Source organism: Alligator sinensis, unplaced genomic scaffold, assembly GCF_000455745.1.
Source record: "Alligator sinensis unplaced genomic scaffold, ASM45574v1 scaffold444_1, whole genome shotgun sequence".
Lineage (NCBI taxonomy): Eukaryota > Metazoa > Chordata > Crocodylia > Alligatoridae > Alligator > Alligator sinensis.
Window position 1 is genome coordinate 2,711,150 of NW_005841886.1, and position 20,064 is coordinate 2,731,213.

The 20,064-nt window shown below is 41.1% G+C and overlaps 1 protein-coding gene across 4 annotated transcripts in view; it reads left to right on the top strand.

Moving 5' to 3' along the window:
• Positions 1-20,064, top strand: part of MAP3K3 (mitogen-activated protein kinase kinase kinase 3) — a 75,615-nt gene that overhangs the window by 13,298 nt on the left and 42,253 nt on the right. For 2 of the 4 annotated variants that reach the window (XM_006017831.3, XM_006017833.3), the window contains exons 2-3: positions 12,136-12,257; positions 12,627-12,716. In XM_006017831.3, the coding sequence (XP_006017893.1) occupies positions 12,162-12,257; positions 12,627-12,716 (186 nt within the window). In that variant the 5' untranslated portion in view covers positions 12,136-12,161. Of the gene's footprint in view, positions 1-12,135; positions 12,258-12,626; positions 12,717-14,573; positions 14,797-17,218; positions 17,252-17,274; positions 17,391-20,064 lie in introns of those variants that run through there. The other 2 variants (XM_025196875.1, XM_025196876.1) reach the window with 2 other exon arrangements.

Consider the following 20,064-nt stretch of genomic DNA (forward strand, 5'->3'; position numbering starts at 1 on the left):
ACGGTTTCATACAGAAGTTTGGCTAACATAGGTAATTGTCCCATCTAGCTCCCTTTTTCTTTATAAGGTAGCCTAAACAAAAGATGCAGTTTAAGATGATGTTGAATATTAACAGAGGAGTATTAGTCTTAATGAAGCTGAAGTTTGTTAAAGCTGATTTGGTGGCAAGTTGGAGGAGGTTTTGCTGAATTTCATTCTGTACAGAGGGCTCTTTAGCAGTGACTAAGATGCTGATGCTGCTTTTGTTAAAGAGAAACATGTGCTTGTATTTGAGAAGCAGAGGGGAGAGCTGTGTTAAGGCTGACTGGCTTGTGCTAGGCCTAGACTGAAACGCTCACTGCAGGCCCAGCTGCAGTTGAGTCTTTCCCTCAGTCTGCTTTTTTTTTCCTGCCTGTGTCATTTCCTTCCCTTGGCTCACACACTTACCCGTAAGCAGGGCCCTCAGGTTTGCTGTATTGACAGCCCCTGTTGCATTGTGGGGGGAGGGGGAAGGAATGAATCTGCCATCTACTACCACTTTTCAGTTCCGAACCTTTTTGGAATCTGTAGGGGTTCTCAAACTCTTTTATCCTGTACAAAAGCGTAGAGGTGCTGTTTATCACATTTGTAAGACAAGTGATTTCCACATGTCTTTGTATCTGCCAGTACCCTAGACAACAGCCTGCAAAGTTGATGATAAATAATTACCATAAATTTCACTGAGCCGCATAGCCTGTGGCTCCCCCATTTCTCAGTGCAAATAGTATTGTATTAATATTTGATTACAGGAAATGTCTAGAGGTCTGAATCGGGGATTGAGGGCCCCTTTAGGTCTGTGCACTACCTAGGAGCTTTATTACTGTTTGTGGACCTTGTGGCATATATTCTTTTTATTTAAGACACTGTTACTCTTGGAGGATTACCATATGTTGTACTGACCACCATACAGTGGAGGCCTTTAAATTAAACTTTTCAAAAGAGCAAGGTTTTAAAGTATATTTTGATACTGCTTTGTTTTTAACTTGTAAAATTAGTTAATTGGCCATAAATCTCCCAGTCATTTGTGTGAACAAACCTCATGCCACTGAGGTAAAAAATGTTGTTTATCTGACGGAGATGAACAGACTACTGTCACAGAATCTCCCATTCTCATACCATACAAAATAGCATGCTGGTTTATAGGGGTTTACAGGCTTCCTGTTTTTACCAGTGTGCAAACGCTTTCTACTCTTTGTTTGTTTGAACCTTAAGATTTACTCTCTTTTTTGCAAAACTGGTTCCATCTTTGCTATATAAAATGCACTGCCTCTGTTTATTACACAGGTCTGAATGAGTTTTAAGTGAAATACATTCTTTATTGCAAAAAAGTAGCAATTTCTCCGGCAGTAGCAATTTCTCCGTATTAACATTATAAAATCCTAGACTACCGTTTTTAAAACATGAAAAGCATTTCCTGGACAACAACTTTTTTGTACAAGGTAGAAACTGTATTCTTCAAACCAAATGGGCACCTAGAGAATTGGGGTTTCACAGTGGTCTTAAAAAAATGTTTCACTTTGTAATAACTTCTCCATTGTACCATTTGCAGCACTAACAGTTTAATGTTTCGCTTTTTAAAAAGTTGTAATAAAAAGCCTTGAACAGATTAAGGTGCATACCCTTTGACATCTTTCAAAAGGCAAATACAAATCTGTTACAATACAAACCTTAACAAACTTTACACTTTCATCTAAAATGAGCAAAGCTCAGGTATTTACAATTTGGCATGCAGTGAAAATGGAAGATGGTGCGTGATCTTCACTTCCTACCTCCCCAAAATAACCTTTTAAAAAAAAGTCTGTTGTATATTACAGAAGTAGGTCAGGTTGAGCCAATCAAATATTTTTGGGTGAATGCTTTTAGCAGTCTTTACAGGGGTGTAGGTTGTAGCCATGTTAGTCTAAGGACATAGGCAGATTCAGATTCACCCAAAGAACCTTGTCTGCCTTTAGCAGTCTCTAACTGTGTATCTGCATATATCTATACATGATGACAGTTACAAATGCGTACTGCTAAATCTGCTGTGCAGATCAGTTTTAAATTTGAGCATGCAAGGTACTTAGTGTTTTTGACCTCTGGAATTGCAAGATGGAACTCAAATGTGTCAGTATAGTCAATAGGTCACACATTAGATACTGTTTATATAGACAACAGACTCATTCAGAACAAAAATATTTAAAAACATATTCAAAACATAGTGTCTAGTATGCTTTAACACAGTGACCAAATTCGAGGCCAGAGACGACATGGAACGTAAATGTTGTGTTTATTAATAGTGCTGTGTTACCTGCAGTTGCTGTTGGTGGAACAGCATTATTGTTCAGATGTGCACAAATCATGAAGTGAGCATTGTGCATTTGTGTTTAGGCGGTCCACCAAGATGTGCTGTTGTCATCTCCATCCTGCGATAGAACCAGTGGATGAACTTTCATGTCCCCCTTGCTCTGTGGGTTCTCGGAGTTCTTCAGTCACACTTTCTTATTTTTAAGCTGTTTCTGCCACCTGAAGTGTGAGCTGCTTATGCAAGCAGGAGTGGAGTGATGGATTATACAGTGGGGAAAATAGAATGAATTATACACAAAGTGCTGTCAGATGCATAAAGTAACCAAATGAGAGAAGGGGGGAAAAAACTACTTTTTTAGTTCTACTACTCCATGATGCTACTTATAACAGTATTAGCAAGAGACTTCAGGTCCATGGGCGTGAACAGGTATACAATTATAGAGGTATACAGGGTGTGTTGGGGGGTGGGATTTTGCACTTGGGAAGGCACACCAACTAATCTGCCCTGTTTTCTCTGCTCACTCATAACCTGCATTATGTGAACTTTCACCATGGTAATTTACCCCTAATTCAAGTGAGAGAAAGTATTGTGGTTTAACATCACCTACTAATAGGCATGTGAAATAGTTATACCAGTTTCAGCAGCATTGTGGTAAGCCGCCTCCTGTTTATAACAGCGTGTTTCATCTGTCCATCCTCTAAACTTCATAACTTGTCTCAGTTTTAATAATGCCTGGCCTTTATGCTGCCTTTCATCAGTTTCGTTGAAAGCTCTCTACAGAGGAGGCCATTGTCATGTCTTCTTTCACGTAAGATGGCACTGAGACGCTTCACCTCTGTGCCTTGTCTAAGGTTGTCTTCAGGCCAGTGGTGGAAATGGGAATAGAATCCGCATCTTCCGTTTCTCATTCCAGCGCCCTGTCCATCCTAGTGTGTGGCCTTGGGATATAAGGTTTCAATCTGAGGGTTTGACTTTGCAGATAAGTTGATATGTATTAAGCTAGGGTGTGAATTTATAGTGTACTACTAATTGCAAGTGCAGTTGTCTCAGACCAACACGGCTACCAAGTATACCCCTGAAACATGGAAGATGTCGAATTTTAGCCGATTTGGGATTTTAAACTTCATTGCAGAACAACAAGGAAGTTTTATTTGCCTCCCTGCCTGTCATCTGACACCTCCAGGGAAGGAATTCTACCTGATCAGCACATCAAAGAGCTACTCAACACAGCTGACAAAAACACTCGTGGACCCAGAGGGACAGACTTCCATCTTCAGCTCCCTCTGTGCAAAAATGAAGTTTATTTCCTACCTATGGGGACTCTTTACCATCTTGTACCATCTACACTTTTCCCAGAGCCTGACAAAGGGACTTTGATCCCGAAAGCTTGCAGAAAAGGGCAATTTTCTTGCCATTTTCCAGTTGGTCTAATAAAAGGAATCATTTTGGAACCAAGAGTTCTAGTTTTTTGTATGTCTTTTTGTCTCAGACCAACATGGCTACCACATACACTACTGACTTCCTAGGAACTGGCCTTAGTGCCTTCCAAGAATACCAACATGAGAAGCTACTGTGCTGTAAATTCATAGCCTAACTTAGTGCATACTGACTTCCTTCTGTAGAGAGGCCCTTACTCTGTGCTGAGATAGACCTGGTTGGTCAAATTAGCGTGCTAAAATTCAAGTGCATCTCCTTTCCCATGTAAATGAGGCTTTAATGAGGCTTTTTGAATTTTCATCTTACATGAGAACCTTCAGGTGCATAAAACTTGCAGAGGACCCAGGAGATTGCCAGGTGCTAACTTAATCTGCTTTACGGACAGCAAAAGAGGAACTACTTCCATCAGAGTATCACAAAATCATTATTAGAAAGAACTTTGCAGGTTTTAATGGAGGAATCAAGACCTGAATAAACCTTAATGACTGAACTCCTCCCGCACATAGGGGGGACAGGGGGTTACATCAGCTGAGATGCATCAGCTTCTGGCACCATAGGAAAGTAGGACTAGAAGGGACCTTACAAAGTCACCTGGTCCAGCTCCCTGCCTAAGACAGGATCATCCCTGGTTAAACCATCCCAGCCAAGTATCTGTCTGTCTAGCCCTTAAAAACTTCCAGGGATGGAGATGCCACAACTTCTCCAGGTAGCCTGTTCCAGTACTTGACACCCCTCCTCCACACCCCATAGTGAGAAAGTTCCTCCTGATCTCCAAACTAAATTTCCTTTGTTGCTGTGGTTTGAGGCCATTGCTCCCAGTCCTGTTCCCTACAGCCACAGAGACAGGCTATTTCCATCTTCTTTTTAATTGTTTCTGGATATTTGAAGATTGTTATCAAATTCCCCCTTAGTCTTCTCTTCTTCAGGCTAAATAACTCCTCATAAGTCATGCTTCCCAGGCTCCTAATAATTTTTGTCGCTCTCTGCTGGCCTCTTTCCAGTCTGTGCACATCTTTTTTGAAGTGCAGTGCCCAAAGCTAGACAAAGTACTCCAGGTGGGGCCTCACCAATGCTGAATAGAGCAGAAGAATCACTTTCCCTTCATTTGCATGAGACACTCCTATTAATGCAACCCAGTATGCTGTTGGCTTTTTTTGCTCTTATTCAGCTTATGGACTACTGCAGAAGTTCCCAAATTTATATTGCGTACTGCCTTCCAGATTTACCGGCTGCCCATGTACCCCTACCAGCATACAGTTTATATTTTAACCCCTTAAATGTCAGTTTTTGTAATGAAAATTAAATCTGCTGTTACACAAATTCTCCTGGGTAAACCCCCCCCCCCAAGATGCTGTGTGTACCTCCAGGGGTATGTGTACCACAGTTTGGGAATCCCTGGTCTACTGTAATCTGTAGGTCCTTCTTTCCAGTATGGCAGCATAGCCAATCATTCCCCAGTCTGTATTTGTTCCAGGTGTAGGACTTCTTGAATTTAATCTGGTTGATGTTGGACCATTTCTCCAGTTTATTCAGATCAGTAGATCTGAACCCTACCCCCTTGAGCGTCTGCAACTCCACCCAACTTGGTGTCATCCACAAATTTACTAAGCGTGCACTCAGTTCCATCGTCTAGATCATTAATGAAGATGTTAAACAATACAGGAGACACCCCCTGAGAAGGCCCCACTTAGTACCTCCTCCCAACTATGCACTGAGCAATTGCTGACTATTTGTTGAGAATGATGATCCAATACTCAGTTTTGTATTGCCACCATTTGCGCAGGATCTGATCTGTGCAAAAACTGAACTGCACTCTAGTGCTGTGATAAGCCCAGGACTTAAACTAAAAAGAGAACTCTGCAGGACCATATTTTATAGACAGCAGCTGTTGCTTCAAAAAGGGGGCAATTCCTCTGTCTTTCTGTCCAAGCTCTAAAGTGGGTGCAAGCATTCTCGGCATTGGTCTAACTGCTCTTATTGAAGTCAGTAAAAACTTTATCAGTGACTTCAGTTAGACCAGAGTGAGGTCAGTGCTTTCAAAAATCCCACGCACACCTCCAAACAGGAACTGTGTATTTGTCCAAATATAGCACAATGGGACTCATCTTGACTGGGGCTTTTGGGTGCTGCGTTAGTTTTCCACTCTTGCTTTTGAGCTTTAATGGCTTGCGGTCTTTTATGGAAATGTTGGCAAGTTTTCTCCTACACACACATCTCCTTCAGGGACTTTAAGAATCAAATTTTTTCATTGTGTCTTAATTAATAAATGTGTTACTGGCCCAGACTTCTTAATAAAAAGAGTGGGCCAATAATAAATGTACTGAGCTAACTTTAGGAATGGTTATTTGAAGCATGCAGTGTGCAAGGAGAGGAATAACTGTGCTTTTGCTACAGCAAATATGAGGGGTCCCTAACTAATCTGTCCTGCAACCAGATTGGATTAAAAAATACTGATTTTTCTTGAAATGGCTTTTCAGTCTTTAAATTGAGCCTATAAAGTTGTTTAAACAGGAGCCTCAGAAATAGATCTAAGTTTCAATTTAAGTCCTTTATGAACTGCTAGCTTTATTTAAATATGTTAGGACAAAGGGGAATCGTGCATTAATCCCAGTAGTAATTAGATTTTAAATATTGCAGCCTAAATTTAAGTAGAGAAAGTTTTACAATCTTATTTTTGGTGTTACTTCTGCTTATATCACAGATAAAATATCAGTGGCTTTCATAATTCAAAAAAGCCAGCTTTCCACATATTCATGAAAAATGTCATAGAGAACAACTTTTTTTTTCCTTTGAGCTTGCTACTTGTTGGTTCAGACACATGACCAGGTTACCTTCTTACTAGTAGAGGAGATTCAGCTGAATAGAGTATTTGCCAAAGAAACAAGTGCACTGAGGGAGAGGAAAAAAGTTTTGACAAGTGCAGAATGTAGTAGTCCAATAATATAATTCATACGTAAGCATGGACAGTGAAAACACAAAATTTACTGCTTAAAAGGGAAGGGAACTTGCAATTGAATCTGCTAAATTGCAGTAATTTATCACTTGTTTCATTCGCTGGTAAGTTATTGGAATTTAACTTCACGCAATGTGGGATAGCAGTGGGCAGATGAAACAGTTACAACAGAGCAGCAGACATACTCATGAGTAATAAAGGCTAAAGACTTCCTTTTAAAGTAGTGTAATTGTTTCAGCTGTGCATATAGTGATAAGTTATATGACTGAGAGCATCCAGTCCCTAGTTTTTTAAACATCTGTAGGATGGTTAAATTATCATGATCTGGCCTGCTTTCTTATTGAGATGGGATAGTACCTTAGAAATGAGCCAGTTTGAGCAGAGGTGTGCGTGCCATGTGCCAATTTTCTCTTCTTTTCTCCTCTTCTCTTCTCTGTACTGGGCAATTTAGCTGAATCATTATGCTTGTGAAAGCAAAAACTTAATATATTATGCTGTACCTAGAAAACATTTATGAAACAGCTCAACTACTTCACTTCTGTCAAGTCCTGCAGTATCTCCTGTTATTTCAGTTATAGGATGCATAGTGGTTTGTCTCCTGAACTCAGGCAGGCTCTGAGGTGATGCAGTGTATTGGGTACTTACAGTTGTAATTGGATCAAATCAGCTGGTAAAGGTTAACAAACTCAGTAATATGGATTTGACTGAATAATTACAAATAAAACCTCACCATGACTCTTCTCCTGCATTACACTTCTGAGTCTGCTTATACAGAGATGACCATATTGGGTAACTAGTTACAAACAACACAGTTAAGGTTTGTAATGGCAAAAATTTCTGTTCACGTAACTGGATTAAAGCCTCAATTGATTCAACTCTGAGGGAGTACACACACAGCACTTGGAGACCTTTTCAAGAGGGGAACATTTCTGAAGGGGAGAAGCTAGTACATTCTAATTGTTGTGTGAAAAAACCAAGGAGGATTCAGCTGCAGCAAACCAGTTCCAACTTTAACACCCCTTTGTTAAAGGGTGCTTACAGTTGGAGCTGATTTGCTGCATTCAAATCCTCCATTCATTCACACGCAACATTATAATGTACCAGCTTCTGCCCTCTTGATTCCCCTTTTGAAAAGGGTCCAAAGTGTTCATGTGTCCACACCTTAATTTTGTTTAAGGGATCCAGTAAAGTCCTGTGCATGCTAAGTTTACACCCCATGGAGTAGAGGAAAACCAGGACTTTTTTGAGTTTAGTCCTGTTTGCACTACAGCCAATGGCTTGTGGTAACTTGACCCCTTTCACAGTTGTAGCAAAATGTGAGGTCACTCGATTTGGCTTTTACTATCACAATAGCTGGTCTGAAGCACCTTAGCCCAGCAGGGTGATGAAACATTTGAAGTGTCTGGACTCTGCAGACTAAAGTGCCTGCTAAGTTGGGGACTAGCAGGTCTCAGTAGTGTCTGAACTAGGCATGTCACTGAAATTCATTGTTGCTGCCCATCTTGGTTTTGGTTTTTTTCTGGAGGAGCAGCTGATGGCTCCAAGTTCCTACACCCTGTTTTCAGGAAAACAGATTGAAACTGAAATAAGCAGGCGAAGTCAATGTATATCTTGGCTGGTCAAGGAGGAAAGACAATAGAAATCTTGCCATCTCGGTTTCACTGGGGAGCAGGGCCCCTTGTTCTTTGAAAGAGAGCACTGCAGAGCCTAACATTTTCCTAAGACTCCATGCAGTGTGCAATTGAATAACAGTGCTCTTAAGGAGGAAGCAGCTTCATCTTTTACTTAATCTCCAAAGCTCAGCTTTAGAGAGAGATTCCATTGGCCTCCGATTTCCCATTAACTGAGAGGCAGAAAACATCCCCTTTGCAAGATGCTCAGATCTCTCTGAGCCACAGTTATGATCAGAGCCTTGGCAGGCTGCTGTTGTAATAGGTGACTGGCTTCCCAGTTGTGATTCTCATCTCTGCTCTGAAGGCCTTGGCTGGCAGTTGCTATTAGCACTCCTGCCCCTGCCCCATTTTGACTTGTATCTTGAAGATGTTTTAAAGTCTTACCGGTTGTCTCAGTGAGTTCTTATCTTTTGGGGAATAAGGAGGGACAAGCCCTTAGAGGTCAGAACAAATGTTGGAGACCCTAGAAATACTCCAAAATAACTTGTTGTCAGCTTCCTTCCTATTATGTAGGGCTGGCTGAATCATCAAGCAGAGGATGCTGCCTGGGGGGGTGCAGACTTTAGAGGTGAAAGGGGAAGAGTGGTTGTCAAGATTCCTGTGGCAACAGAATATTTTGAATCGTCCTCTGTATGTAGTCTGATTCACTGTCTAGCAAATCTTCCTGGGTCACATTGCTTTATTTTTTGAGTGTGTGCGCCCAATTAGGCAAAATATGGGCTTGAGCCTCAGGAATTCCCAAGTTTAAAACCTGGCTTTGAGCTGATTTTTATTAATGACATTGGGCAAGACATTTTAAACTCTCACCTTATGCTGACTTGCCTGTGGAACATAAGTGCCATACTGGGTCAGACCAGTGGTCCATCTAGCACGGTATCCTGTCTCCGGCAGTGATAGAGGTAGATGCTATACAGGGAGAGCATTGAACCAGATATCTCTAGAGCGACCTATCACCTATACAGTATTGTCACTGGTATCTACTGTTTATTGGTTTAGAGATGCTAAAGGAAGCCTATCCAACCATTCCATTCAATAACCGTTAATAGATCTGTCTTCCATGAATTTATCCAGTCTATTTTTTGAGCCTGGCTATGCTATCTGCCTTCACCACCTCCTGTGGCAGTGAATTTCACAACTTAACTATGCACTGAGTAAAAAAGTACTTTTTCTAGTTATTTTTAAACCTGTCACCTATTAATTTGCTGACATCTGCTAGCAGAAGATGCAAAGAAGGCAGAGCTACTCAAGCTACTTTGCCTCGGTCTTCACAAAAAAGTGAGTTGTAGCCAGACAGCTAATAAATAAGAATTATCTGGATAAGGAAGGGGGCAAACTGAGGGATGAGATAACAAAAGAGATGGTCAAAGAGCTTTTGATGGGTTTGAATGAATTCAGGACAGCAGGACCGAATGAGCTTCATTCAAGGGTACTGAAGGAACTAGCAGAGGAGATCTCGGAGCTGTTGGCAATGATCTTCAAAAAGTCGTGGGAGATGTCCAGTTCTCTGGTACCTGGCCCAAGGGCCAATGTAGTACCCCTCTTTAAAAAAGGCAAAAAGGAGACCTGGAGAATTACAGACTGGTTAACCTTACCTCAATACCTGGGAAATTACTGGAGTTTATCCTAAGGAAGGCCATTTGCAAGAATCTGGAGGAGGAAAGGCTGATCACAAGCATGTCAAACAAATTGATCTCCTTCTTTGAGAAAGTAACTGCTTGGATGAATGAAGGGAATGTTGTGGATATAGTGTATCTGGATTTCAGCAAGGCTTTTGACAAGGATCCATACAACCTTCTCGTAAACAAATTGGAAACCTGTGGGCTGGAGGAAACTACTATAAGGTGGATAGATATCTCGTTCAATAGCTGCAAGCAACGGGTAATTTTTAACAGGTCCATTTCAGAATGGCAGGAGGTTTTGAGTGGAATCCCCCAGGGGTCTGTCCTGGGATCAGTGCTGTTTTCAGTGCTTCTTGAGCAAGTTTGCAGATTACAAGAAACTGGGAAGGATTGCACACACATTGGAAAATGGGAGCTCAATTCAGAAGGATCTTGACAAATTGCAAAGCTGGGCTGAAGCTAACAGGATGAAATTCAGTGCTGACAAATGCAAGGTGCAGTACTTTGGGCAGAATAATCAAAAATACAAATACACAATGGGTAACACTACAGAGAAAGATCTGGGAGCCTTGGTAGATCACAGACTCAATATGAATCTGCACCGTGATGCAGCTACACCAAAGGCAAATGTGGTTGTGAGATGCATCAATAGAAACATTGGGTGCCAGACATGAGAGGTGATAATGTCTCTATACTTAGCACTGGTTAGGCCTCATCTAGAGTATTGTGTGCAGTTTTGGGCTCCATGTTTTAAAAAGGAGATGGAGAATTTAGAGCATCCGGAGGCAGGCAATAAAGAGTGATAAAAGGCTTGGGAAGCAAGTCATATGAGGAGAGGCTGAAGGGGCTAGGCATGTTCAGCTTGTGGAAAAGGCACTTAAGAGGGGACATAACTGTCTTTACATACTTGAAGAGCTGCCATAAAGAAGGAAAAGCATCTTTTTTTTGTCTTGCTGCTGAGAGGAGGATGTGGGCCAATGGCTTGAAATTGCAGCAAAGTAAGTCTTAGAATGGATATCAGGAACAACTTCACTATGAGAATAATGAGGCAGTAGAATAGACTGCTTGGGGAAGTTGTGAACTCTCCATTACTGAAGGTATTCAAGAAGAAGTTGGACAGCCACTGGTCAAGGACAGTTTGGGCATAGCTATGCTTATGTTCCACTTTGGGCATTTCCAGTGATTCTGGGCTTTGTTGATTGCTCTCTTCCCCTTTCTGCTACATGTGTTAGGTGTTTTTAAGCCTCCCTCAGGCATTGGTATTGGCTTCAGGTAGGGATAGGGATTTTGACTGGGGTGTGCCAATGCTCCTGCTGGGACTGAAGCTGGAGGTTCCTGTCTAGAAAGTCTTGTCCCTCTGTTTATGGTCAGACCAATCACCATATTTGGGGTTAGGAAGGAATTTTACCTCATGGGCATATTGGTACAGACTGGGGGCGGGGGTTGCCTTCCTCTGTAGCAGGGTCATGGCCCTCTACCAGGGATCTCTTGAGCATATATTGATAACTTTTCATAGAAGCAAGACATCGGTTGCTGTGGTTCCCCTTCTTTACCTGTGGCAAGTTAAGGTATTAGGTCTAAGTTGTGTCAGGGTTCATGGTAGAGTTATGTAGAGTTTCAATTATGGGTTGTATAGGATGGCTTGGATAGGGATGATACTGCCTCAGGAAGGGGGCTGGACTTAGATGACTTCTGAAGGTTCCTTCCAGTCCCATTTATCTATGAGTCTATAGTTCTGTAATTTCAGCTAATGCCTCTTAGTTCTTGTATTCTGGGACTTGGTGAACAAAAGTTCCTTTGTTTACTTGGTCCATAATATCTTAGGGCAGTTTCTTGAAAGAAGCAAAGAAATGATAAAAAATTCAAGTTCAGGAAATGTGAAATATGGCAGGGTAAAATTCTGGCTTCATTAAAGTTGATGGGGAATTTTGCCTATAACTTCTATTAAACTAAAATTTCAATCCCTATCTTCCATTCCTCTACAGAACTCCTGTATGGAGTTGTGGGAATTCATAATTATTGGTGAAGATGTAATTTATGTATTTGAAAAGACCTCTAAACTGGATCATGTATTTAAAAGCCAGATACAAACAAGAGTTTTCCAGCTGATACTCACCACGTCAACTTACCTCTTAAACTTACTGCTTTCAGATGAACAGGAGGCTTTGAACTCTATCATGAAAGACCTGGTTGCCCTCCAAATGGGCCGACGTCACAGGCTACCTGGCCTTGAAACCATGAAGAATAAGGACACCACTCACTCGAGCAAACAGGTAATGGACTGCTTAAAGCAATAACATTGTCGCCTTGTGGCAAGGGAGAGAATGGGTCAGCAGCAGGTCTGTCTGCTTAAAATGCCAGTGCCTTGTTTCAGCTGAAGCAGTGTAAAAGCATGTGCCTACTTTGTGGGCCTTATGCTACCTTCATTTAGGTTAGGTCCCTGGTGTGTGTCTACTTCTATCATTTTACTTATTATTGTAGACTGAGAAGGGCAGAGCAGCTCAGCATTTTGCCATCTTAGATGTGTTAATGGGGGGATGTTATCTAGATAGATCTGCTGAAAATTATACCAAGTGGTATTCTTGTTGCACAGTTCACATTTCTTTGTAAACCAGCATTTAATAACTTTTTTTTCTTTTAAGAAAAAACACAATGCCAGCAACCCAGCCCTCCTGAGCAGCCCTGCAATAACAAACCAATGTGCCTCTGCGGTAGAAGAAAAAAAAATTCCGGTAAGCATACTGGCTTCCATGTCACTACTAGCAAGTATAAGTTAAGAGCATGTTTTAAAACTATGCAGTGTGACCTTTAAAGACCACATTTAAGCAGGTGTGGGAGGTTAAGGAAGCATTTTTCCTTTGCTGGCTCTACTTTGTGGCACAGGGATATACTTTTCTATTGTAGTAATATTTCTGTGTGAAGGAGAAACCTGGAAAACAGCAATGCTGAAAGGGACTTGGGTGAGAACTATAGCAAGCAAGGCTTCAGCTTGCAATGTTAAATTGAAGACACTGCTTCTAGGCTACACACAGATATGAAAAATAGGTCACAAACTAAAAGACCCTGTTTCCTTATGGGTTTGATTAGGTTGTACTTAAAACTACAAAGAGAAGATTTAGGCCCCCATAATATAGAAAGAAATTAAAAAAGAACAGCAAAATAAGTTGTCTAGCAGCATGACTTAAGTGAACTGTAACAGCCTTTCTTCAAAACAGCTATCTACAAGTGTCTGAGTTGAGTGAACACCAGTGCCTAACAATGCAGACATCTGAACTCAGTGGCCCACAAGACACATTTCAGGGCTATGTTCGTATGAAGGAGGGAAACTATTTGGGTGACCCAGTTATATTACATCACTAAGAATAACAGGTTGAAAGTGAACAAAGAAAAACTACGTTTTTTGGGGCAAGTGGAGTAAGCCCTACAAGTGAAGTTCAGGAGACTGGAAAAGTGCCCCACAGAAAGTGGTGGAAGCCTCATTACTTCAGTTTCTTAAAAGTAATCTACATGAACCTTTGGACACTTCTGTAGAGAAGAATCCTGTATTAACTTCTTGCAGAGAAAGAGGGCAAAAAATAGTTAAAAAAAAAAAAAAAAAAAAAGCTTATTGTCTCTGATGGGGCTGAATGCTCAAGGATCAGGCTACTCTGGAAATTCTATTCATGGTCTATGTTATTTGAGTAAAATACTGTAATGTAAAAGCAACACTTTTTAATGCACAGATATTTGTCCATTGCTGTCTTTTAAGAATCAATTTAAGTTATTGGTGATTAAAGGCAAAAGACCAGAAGGCTTTGGAGGTGTTGCATACACTTAACAAAATGCTTGTGTGTCCCACATTCCATTGATATAGAGTACCTGTATATTGCCCCACATGCACGGATAGAGTAGAGTACAGTGTGATTTTAATAAAATGTGATTCATCCTGACAATGTGTAATCAGTTATACTTTGCTGCCATCAAAGATGTCCCACATTTGGTTAATTACAGGTTAAACACTAAACCTCTCTACCAGCACAGACAAAGATTTAGTGCTTATTGGGTTGAAGAATCTTGCTCAATACCTATTATTTCTTACATGGGTGTGGTCTACTCAGCTGTCATACTTGGGTCTCAAGCTCAGTAAATTCAAGAAAGGATGCTGAGTAGAGTTCTTCCATTGGAGGTAGTAAGGCCAATGATCAAATTGTGGCTTGTGCCGTAAATTGAAATGAGCCTGTTGTTGACCTATAATCCGTTTGCACGTGTTGTAAATCCCAGTTTGTGTAACCAAGTTGCTTGGGAGAGGCTTGAGATGAAGTTTATTGGGGGCGGGGAAATAAGGATTGAATCTGCACAGTGTCTTAATGTGCCTTTTTCAAGCCAGTACATATTTCTGTGGTATGCAACCTTTCTATGTTAGTCTATTTTATGAGGGGGTGCTTTTTCCCAGAAACCCGTTGTGCTGTTTCATGTCATAATGTCCATGCCTGTTTCTTTTTATTCTTTCTTCACTTCTTTTGTCTCCAGTCTATCTCCTTGTTCATATCTCTTCCTGTTTTTTCTGTCCTTGCTTTTTTTTTCTTCCTCCCCATTCCTTTGCTCATCAGAAGGCTTCCTGCTGCCTAGAGTGGAGGAGTCTATGAGCAGCCCTTGGGGCTACATGGTCCAGTATATAGGTTCATACAGCTGAGCTGTATATTGTGGGAACAGAGGTGGCTTGAGCCAGTGGGCTGCTTTCTGAGCCTGCAGTCTTTGTGGAACAGCCACAGGAAAATGGAGGGAGAATGAGTTTCAAGAAACTACCCGTCCACCCACAGTAGCGGATTTACAGTGAGTAACCAGATGGGATTTGAGGTTCTCATCTTTACCTTCTCTGATTATTAACCTCCTCCCAGCACACACAATTAAATTGGTCATCTCTCTGGCGGCCTGCACTCCAGGCTAAGAAACATTGCCCCATCTTGTGTAGTGTCCAGATATCTACTGCCCTTAGACTCGAATTGCCAAAGATAGTATAAATTGCCTGGAATCTACTTTTTCTCACAGACATTGATCATACATGGATCTGTTTCATAGAAACATGAGACTAGAAGCGCCCTCCTGGGCCATTAAATTCCATCCCTTGGTGTATCGGGCCATGGGCGACTGGTGCTTCCTGAGCCTGGGGGGGCACCTGCAGAAGCCGGCAGCGGCAGGGATGGAGCTGGTGAGCACCTGCAGAAGCTGCCAGCAGTGTTGGCAGCATGGATGGGGCTGGTGAGCACCCCCAGAAGCAGAGGCAGCCCATCTGGGCGGGGGGCGGAGTGGGGGAGCATGCCCGCCCCTCACCAGTTGCCTATCTGTCAGGCAGTCATGTTGCATAACTCTGCAGGGAGGGACACGGCATGTGTATGTGAGTTTCAGATTCGACCCAGGGGCTGTAATTCATAGTCCCTCATCCCAAACCTCATAAGAAGCCTGGTGCTTCAATCAAAGCTCTTATATCACCCAGAGCACTCAGAAAGTGAGAGAAAGTATGAACAAATGTTTTAAAAAGCAATTTACTATTTGTATATTGGGGATCCTTTAAAGGAGAAGTAAGTAAAGAGATCCAATTTTTAAATTGCCTTCTGAGGTATGTTTTACTTCTGCCCTGCAATTTTTTCCAATGTTGGTATTGGTTGTTTAAACACTTGCCAGACTTCTTTCCAGAATAGGTATGTTGGTGATTGGAAAGAAGGTATCTGAATGTAATGGCGTGTCTTTTGGAGCTAAAGGAATAACTCAGAGAGCAGAGTGAGCAGTAGGACCGGTAATGTTTAAAGAAGGGTGTATATAGTGTTTAAAGAGGTCATCATACCTGAGCCTAGTTGAGTTCCCAAATTCTTTACAAATTATTCTGTATACCAGAGTGAAAGGTATTATACAGCGTGGTTATGACGTTCAGGTGGCCTTTAAATTTGTTCACTAAAACAGTCCCTGCATTAGAGTGCAGATGTTAAGAGCCCTTGTCTTCTCCTTACATTGCATCATTTTCATTGTTATTTATATGATGCAGACAAGTATTTTTCTCTTTTTTTTTTTTTTTTTTGCCTATTCTTCAAATGTATCAGATCAGTAATTATGTTCTTTCTGTCAACAAATTAGCTAAAATTTTGGTATGCTGATGAGCACAATTGTTACTGTTAAGAAGGATATAATATGCAGGTACAGTGTGGCACATTTATGCAATAGCAGTGAGTAACCAACCAGAAAAACAGGCATTTCTATCTAAGCCCCATTTGTAAAAATGATTTAAGTACCTAACCCACTTCTGAGAATGGAACTTGGGCTCCGGTATTTCTTAAGTGTATTGGAAATTTTACCATTTATCGAAAACTCTTTAAATTTCCCTTTACTAAGTATACTTTTTGGTATCCTTAAAATCTTAAGGTCCTGCATCTGTTGAACTTAGTAATGTTTATTCAAGTGACAGTGTCAAAGGGAAGTCTTTGAAATTAATACAGCAATTCATGCTCTTCCCTGGGACCTGACAGTTTTTCTGTTAAAATTTCCTTGACTACTAGATAAACTTTTGGATAACTATCTTTAGATTTATTCCTTTAGTCTGAGGTAGAGACTAATTAATGTAAAAATTAAAAAATCAATAATTTTTATTTGTAATCTGCCACGATAGTGTCCCAGTTCAAAACTGGAACATTAAAGCACAGAATTTAAAGCTTTGTTTTTCTTGCTGATGCTGGAGCTAGAGAAACAATACTATGTATTCAGATATAATATCAAATATATATATATTTTAAATCAATTTTCAGATAAGGCAACAGGACCTCTGCACTAAGGCCTAACTACATTTTTTAATTTAAAAATTACTCGCTGAGTTACAGGTCAGCAGTTTAAAAGAACATAGAAGAATCAAAGTTGGCTGTTAAAATTTCTTTCCAGTTGTGTCTTGTCTTAGGACACCCGAGGAAACAGAGAGCATTTTTCCCTAATGGGGCTTCTTCAAGGTTTATTAGTTTATTTTGAAATATTCCAAGTAACAGAGCTTCTGCAACTTCTTTTAAGAGACTGTTCCATAGTTTAATACATCTTGCAAAAAGGACATTTTTGTAAACAGGCACTCTAAATATTACCTTCCTTAATTTCATCTTAATACCCGTTTGGCAAGTCTAAGTAATTTCTTCTCTTTCTTTGCTATTTTTACATAAATAGCAACATCCTTTGATGACATGTTCTCTTCTCCATATTTAATTTTTTTAACCTTTTCTTATAGATCAATCCATATATCCAACTGTTCCATTGTAAGGTTTGTAGCTATTCTCTGAATTTCCTTCAAGTTGACTGTCTTCTGGTATTGAGGTTTGAAGAGTCGAGTATTATTTCAGATGCAGACATACTAGAGCAATACTGAGAGGCAGTTCGATCTTCCTGGTGTGAGAACTTCTGTATGTATATCCAAAAAAAAGGCTAAAATAATTTTTGAGCTGTCAAAGTCTTAACACAAGCAACCTTATCTGGTGCACAGGTCTCTCTCCCTGCATTATGCCTTTAATAGATTCACATGAGAGAGAGGTTTTCTCACCCAGTTAGTTTGAAGATATACTGTACTTTCTTACATTCAGCATGCACCTTTCCCTTCCAACATGCACCCCTCCACCCCAAAAAAAATTTGGGACATGTTTTAAGTGGGAAAGCTGGTGAGGGGGAGGGGGTTGGCTAGAAAAGAAGCAAGGCTGAAGACATTGTGCATGGCATGCAGTCAGGGCCGTCCCTGGGGCAGGGGGGAATGAATCAGGGTGACTGCCCTGAGCCCCATGGAACTGAGCATAGCGGCTGCGGCCCCTCCTACAGTGCCCGTCTAGTGCTGGTAACTGCATTGCCACCACCAGCTTTGCGTCTGGCTGTTCACCCCCCAACCCCACCCCCCGAAGCCGCTGACTTCTTTCACATCTGGGCCCCGCACCCTGCTAGAGTCGTCTCTACATGCAGCCACCAAGATGTTAACCCTCTCAGTAGTTATTGTAGTTATTGGCTGCGCATTGTAGTTTGTGCCTGAAGTCATAAGTGAGCTGCTGGTAGTATCTTGATGAGGCTTGTCGCATGGAAACAATCTCTTATTTGTGTCTCAGACGGCCGGAGCCAACTTGAGGTGATTTAGAAATTACTCGGTCGTTGGGCGGGCTGGTGAATGGAGAGGCAGACAAAGCATATTGATTGCCAAAAGCTTTACTTACGCCGCTAGTAGTCACGACGCAGGTGGTCCGGTCGCTTAAACAACTACACGAGTTGCTCCAGCTGGCAAGGCTCAGGCCAGCGAATCCATACACGAGTCAGGCCGGCAGGGAAAAGGGTACGTTGAAGGATTGCGCTCGGCGACGGGGAGAAGAATCGATAGGTGATCTGGCTATCGATTAGCTCAGCCACAAGTCAGGAATCTTCAAAGGCACTCTGCAGCGTGCTCAAAGTTCTCCGACTTGGGCGGAAGTCGCACAGAATTTTATACGGCTAACAAGCCAATCGCTAGCCGCCACGTAGGAATAATTTAGAACTGGCCAATAGTGGGACACAAATTTGCATGCGAATGGCGGGAACTCTCTTGCACCGGGGTTTTCTGTTGCAGCAGAAAACTTTTGCTGTGCACAGAGACTCTCATGTGGCGGGAAAATTCCATCGTGCCGAGGCACTAAAATCATTGGGTTGTGACAATTTGCAGGAACTTTATATAATAAAGAACTACTTACTGTAAAGAACTAATGTTTTTGCTGCTGCCCTTGCAAGGGTCTTCTTGGGCCTAACCTTGTGTGACATGAAGTAAATCCTCCTGAAAACATAATGTCCAGGAAGTGTGGCATCCCAAGAAATAGTCTGGGTGAAGTAGTGGGCACCAGGAGCTTCTTGATATTACACTTCCTAGATATTCTGTTTCCCAGGAGGACTTACTCTGTTACATAATCAGCCATGACTGGAATAATATTTTTTCTACGTCCTGCTTTCTAAAAACAAGGTGTGTATTTGCTTGGGGTAGGATACTGTATGTGGAAAAAATATGATATTTTGCAGCCCATTATGTGTCTACTGTTTCTTTTACTCTTGACTACAGCTGAAACAGATCAGATATGTAGCGCTTCAGTTTCAGCATCCTTTTGCATAAAATTCTTCCTTCCCTCACACCTGAGCAAACATCTTTAGGAAAGCCAGTATGTAAATTACCTTGACTAGATTATTGTTCCTCTGGTCAGGAAGCCCATTTGTCATGGTCAGTTATGTACCTACAACTCGTCTGCAGGAATATTGTGTAGTGAACAGTGAACGCATGGTCCCTTTGAACTGCATTCTTGACCACTGGGTCTGCCAGATATTTCCTCTAGCTTAAAGAGCATTTCCTGGCCATATTTTTTTGAAGTTCCTAGATGTATGATTGCCTATTGTCTAAGGCTTTCACAGATGGCTCAGTCTACTCCAGTCACATAAATTGTGCATCAGAAATTATGAAGCCTTATCAGAATGGAGTATTTTCCTTTTATTTTTTTATCTTTGTGATCTAAATTGGGATTTCAATTTTGGTCTCAAGAGACGAAAGTTTAGCCCAATGAACTTTCTGTACGGTCTGTCACCCTCTGAATATGTAAGTTAATACACAGTCTATATGGCAAGTGGCACTCCATTAATATCATGGGTCACATGAATGGTGATTTTTTTTTATACACTTGAAAAGTGGCTTAAAAATTAAATTGCATTATGCAAGCACTGGATGTAAAGCCACAGTACAGAGTATATTTTTGCCTTAAAGCAGAGATGTATTTGTTATGCAAAAAGAAAATGATTCTTTATAATTATGTTTACAGTGTTTATTTTGTACAGGAAGAGTTACTTCAGGTAAATCCTTTGTCTAGTTGGAGCTGAAATTAACTTTAAATTGGCTTTTTAAGAAATTTGACATTCATTGTTGGATCTCTTGAGCAGTCTATAACAGACTGTTCAAACTTTTGATGTAGTTAAACTGCATGCGAGGAAATTATGTTCTAATTTTTGTACGGTTTCATGGTGACACTTTAATAGACTAGACAGGATCAGTTAATAGCTCAATTAATTCTTAGTGTCATGGTGATGCAGGTAATG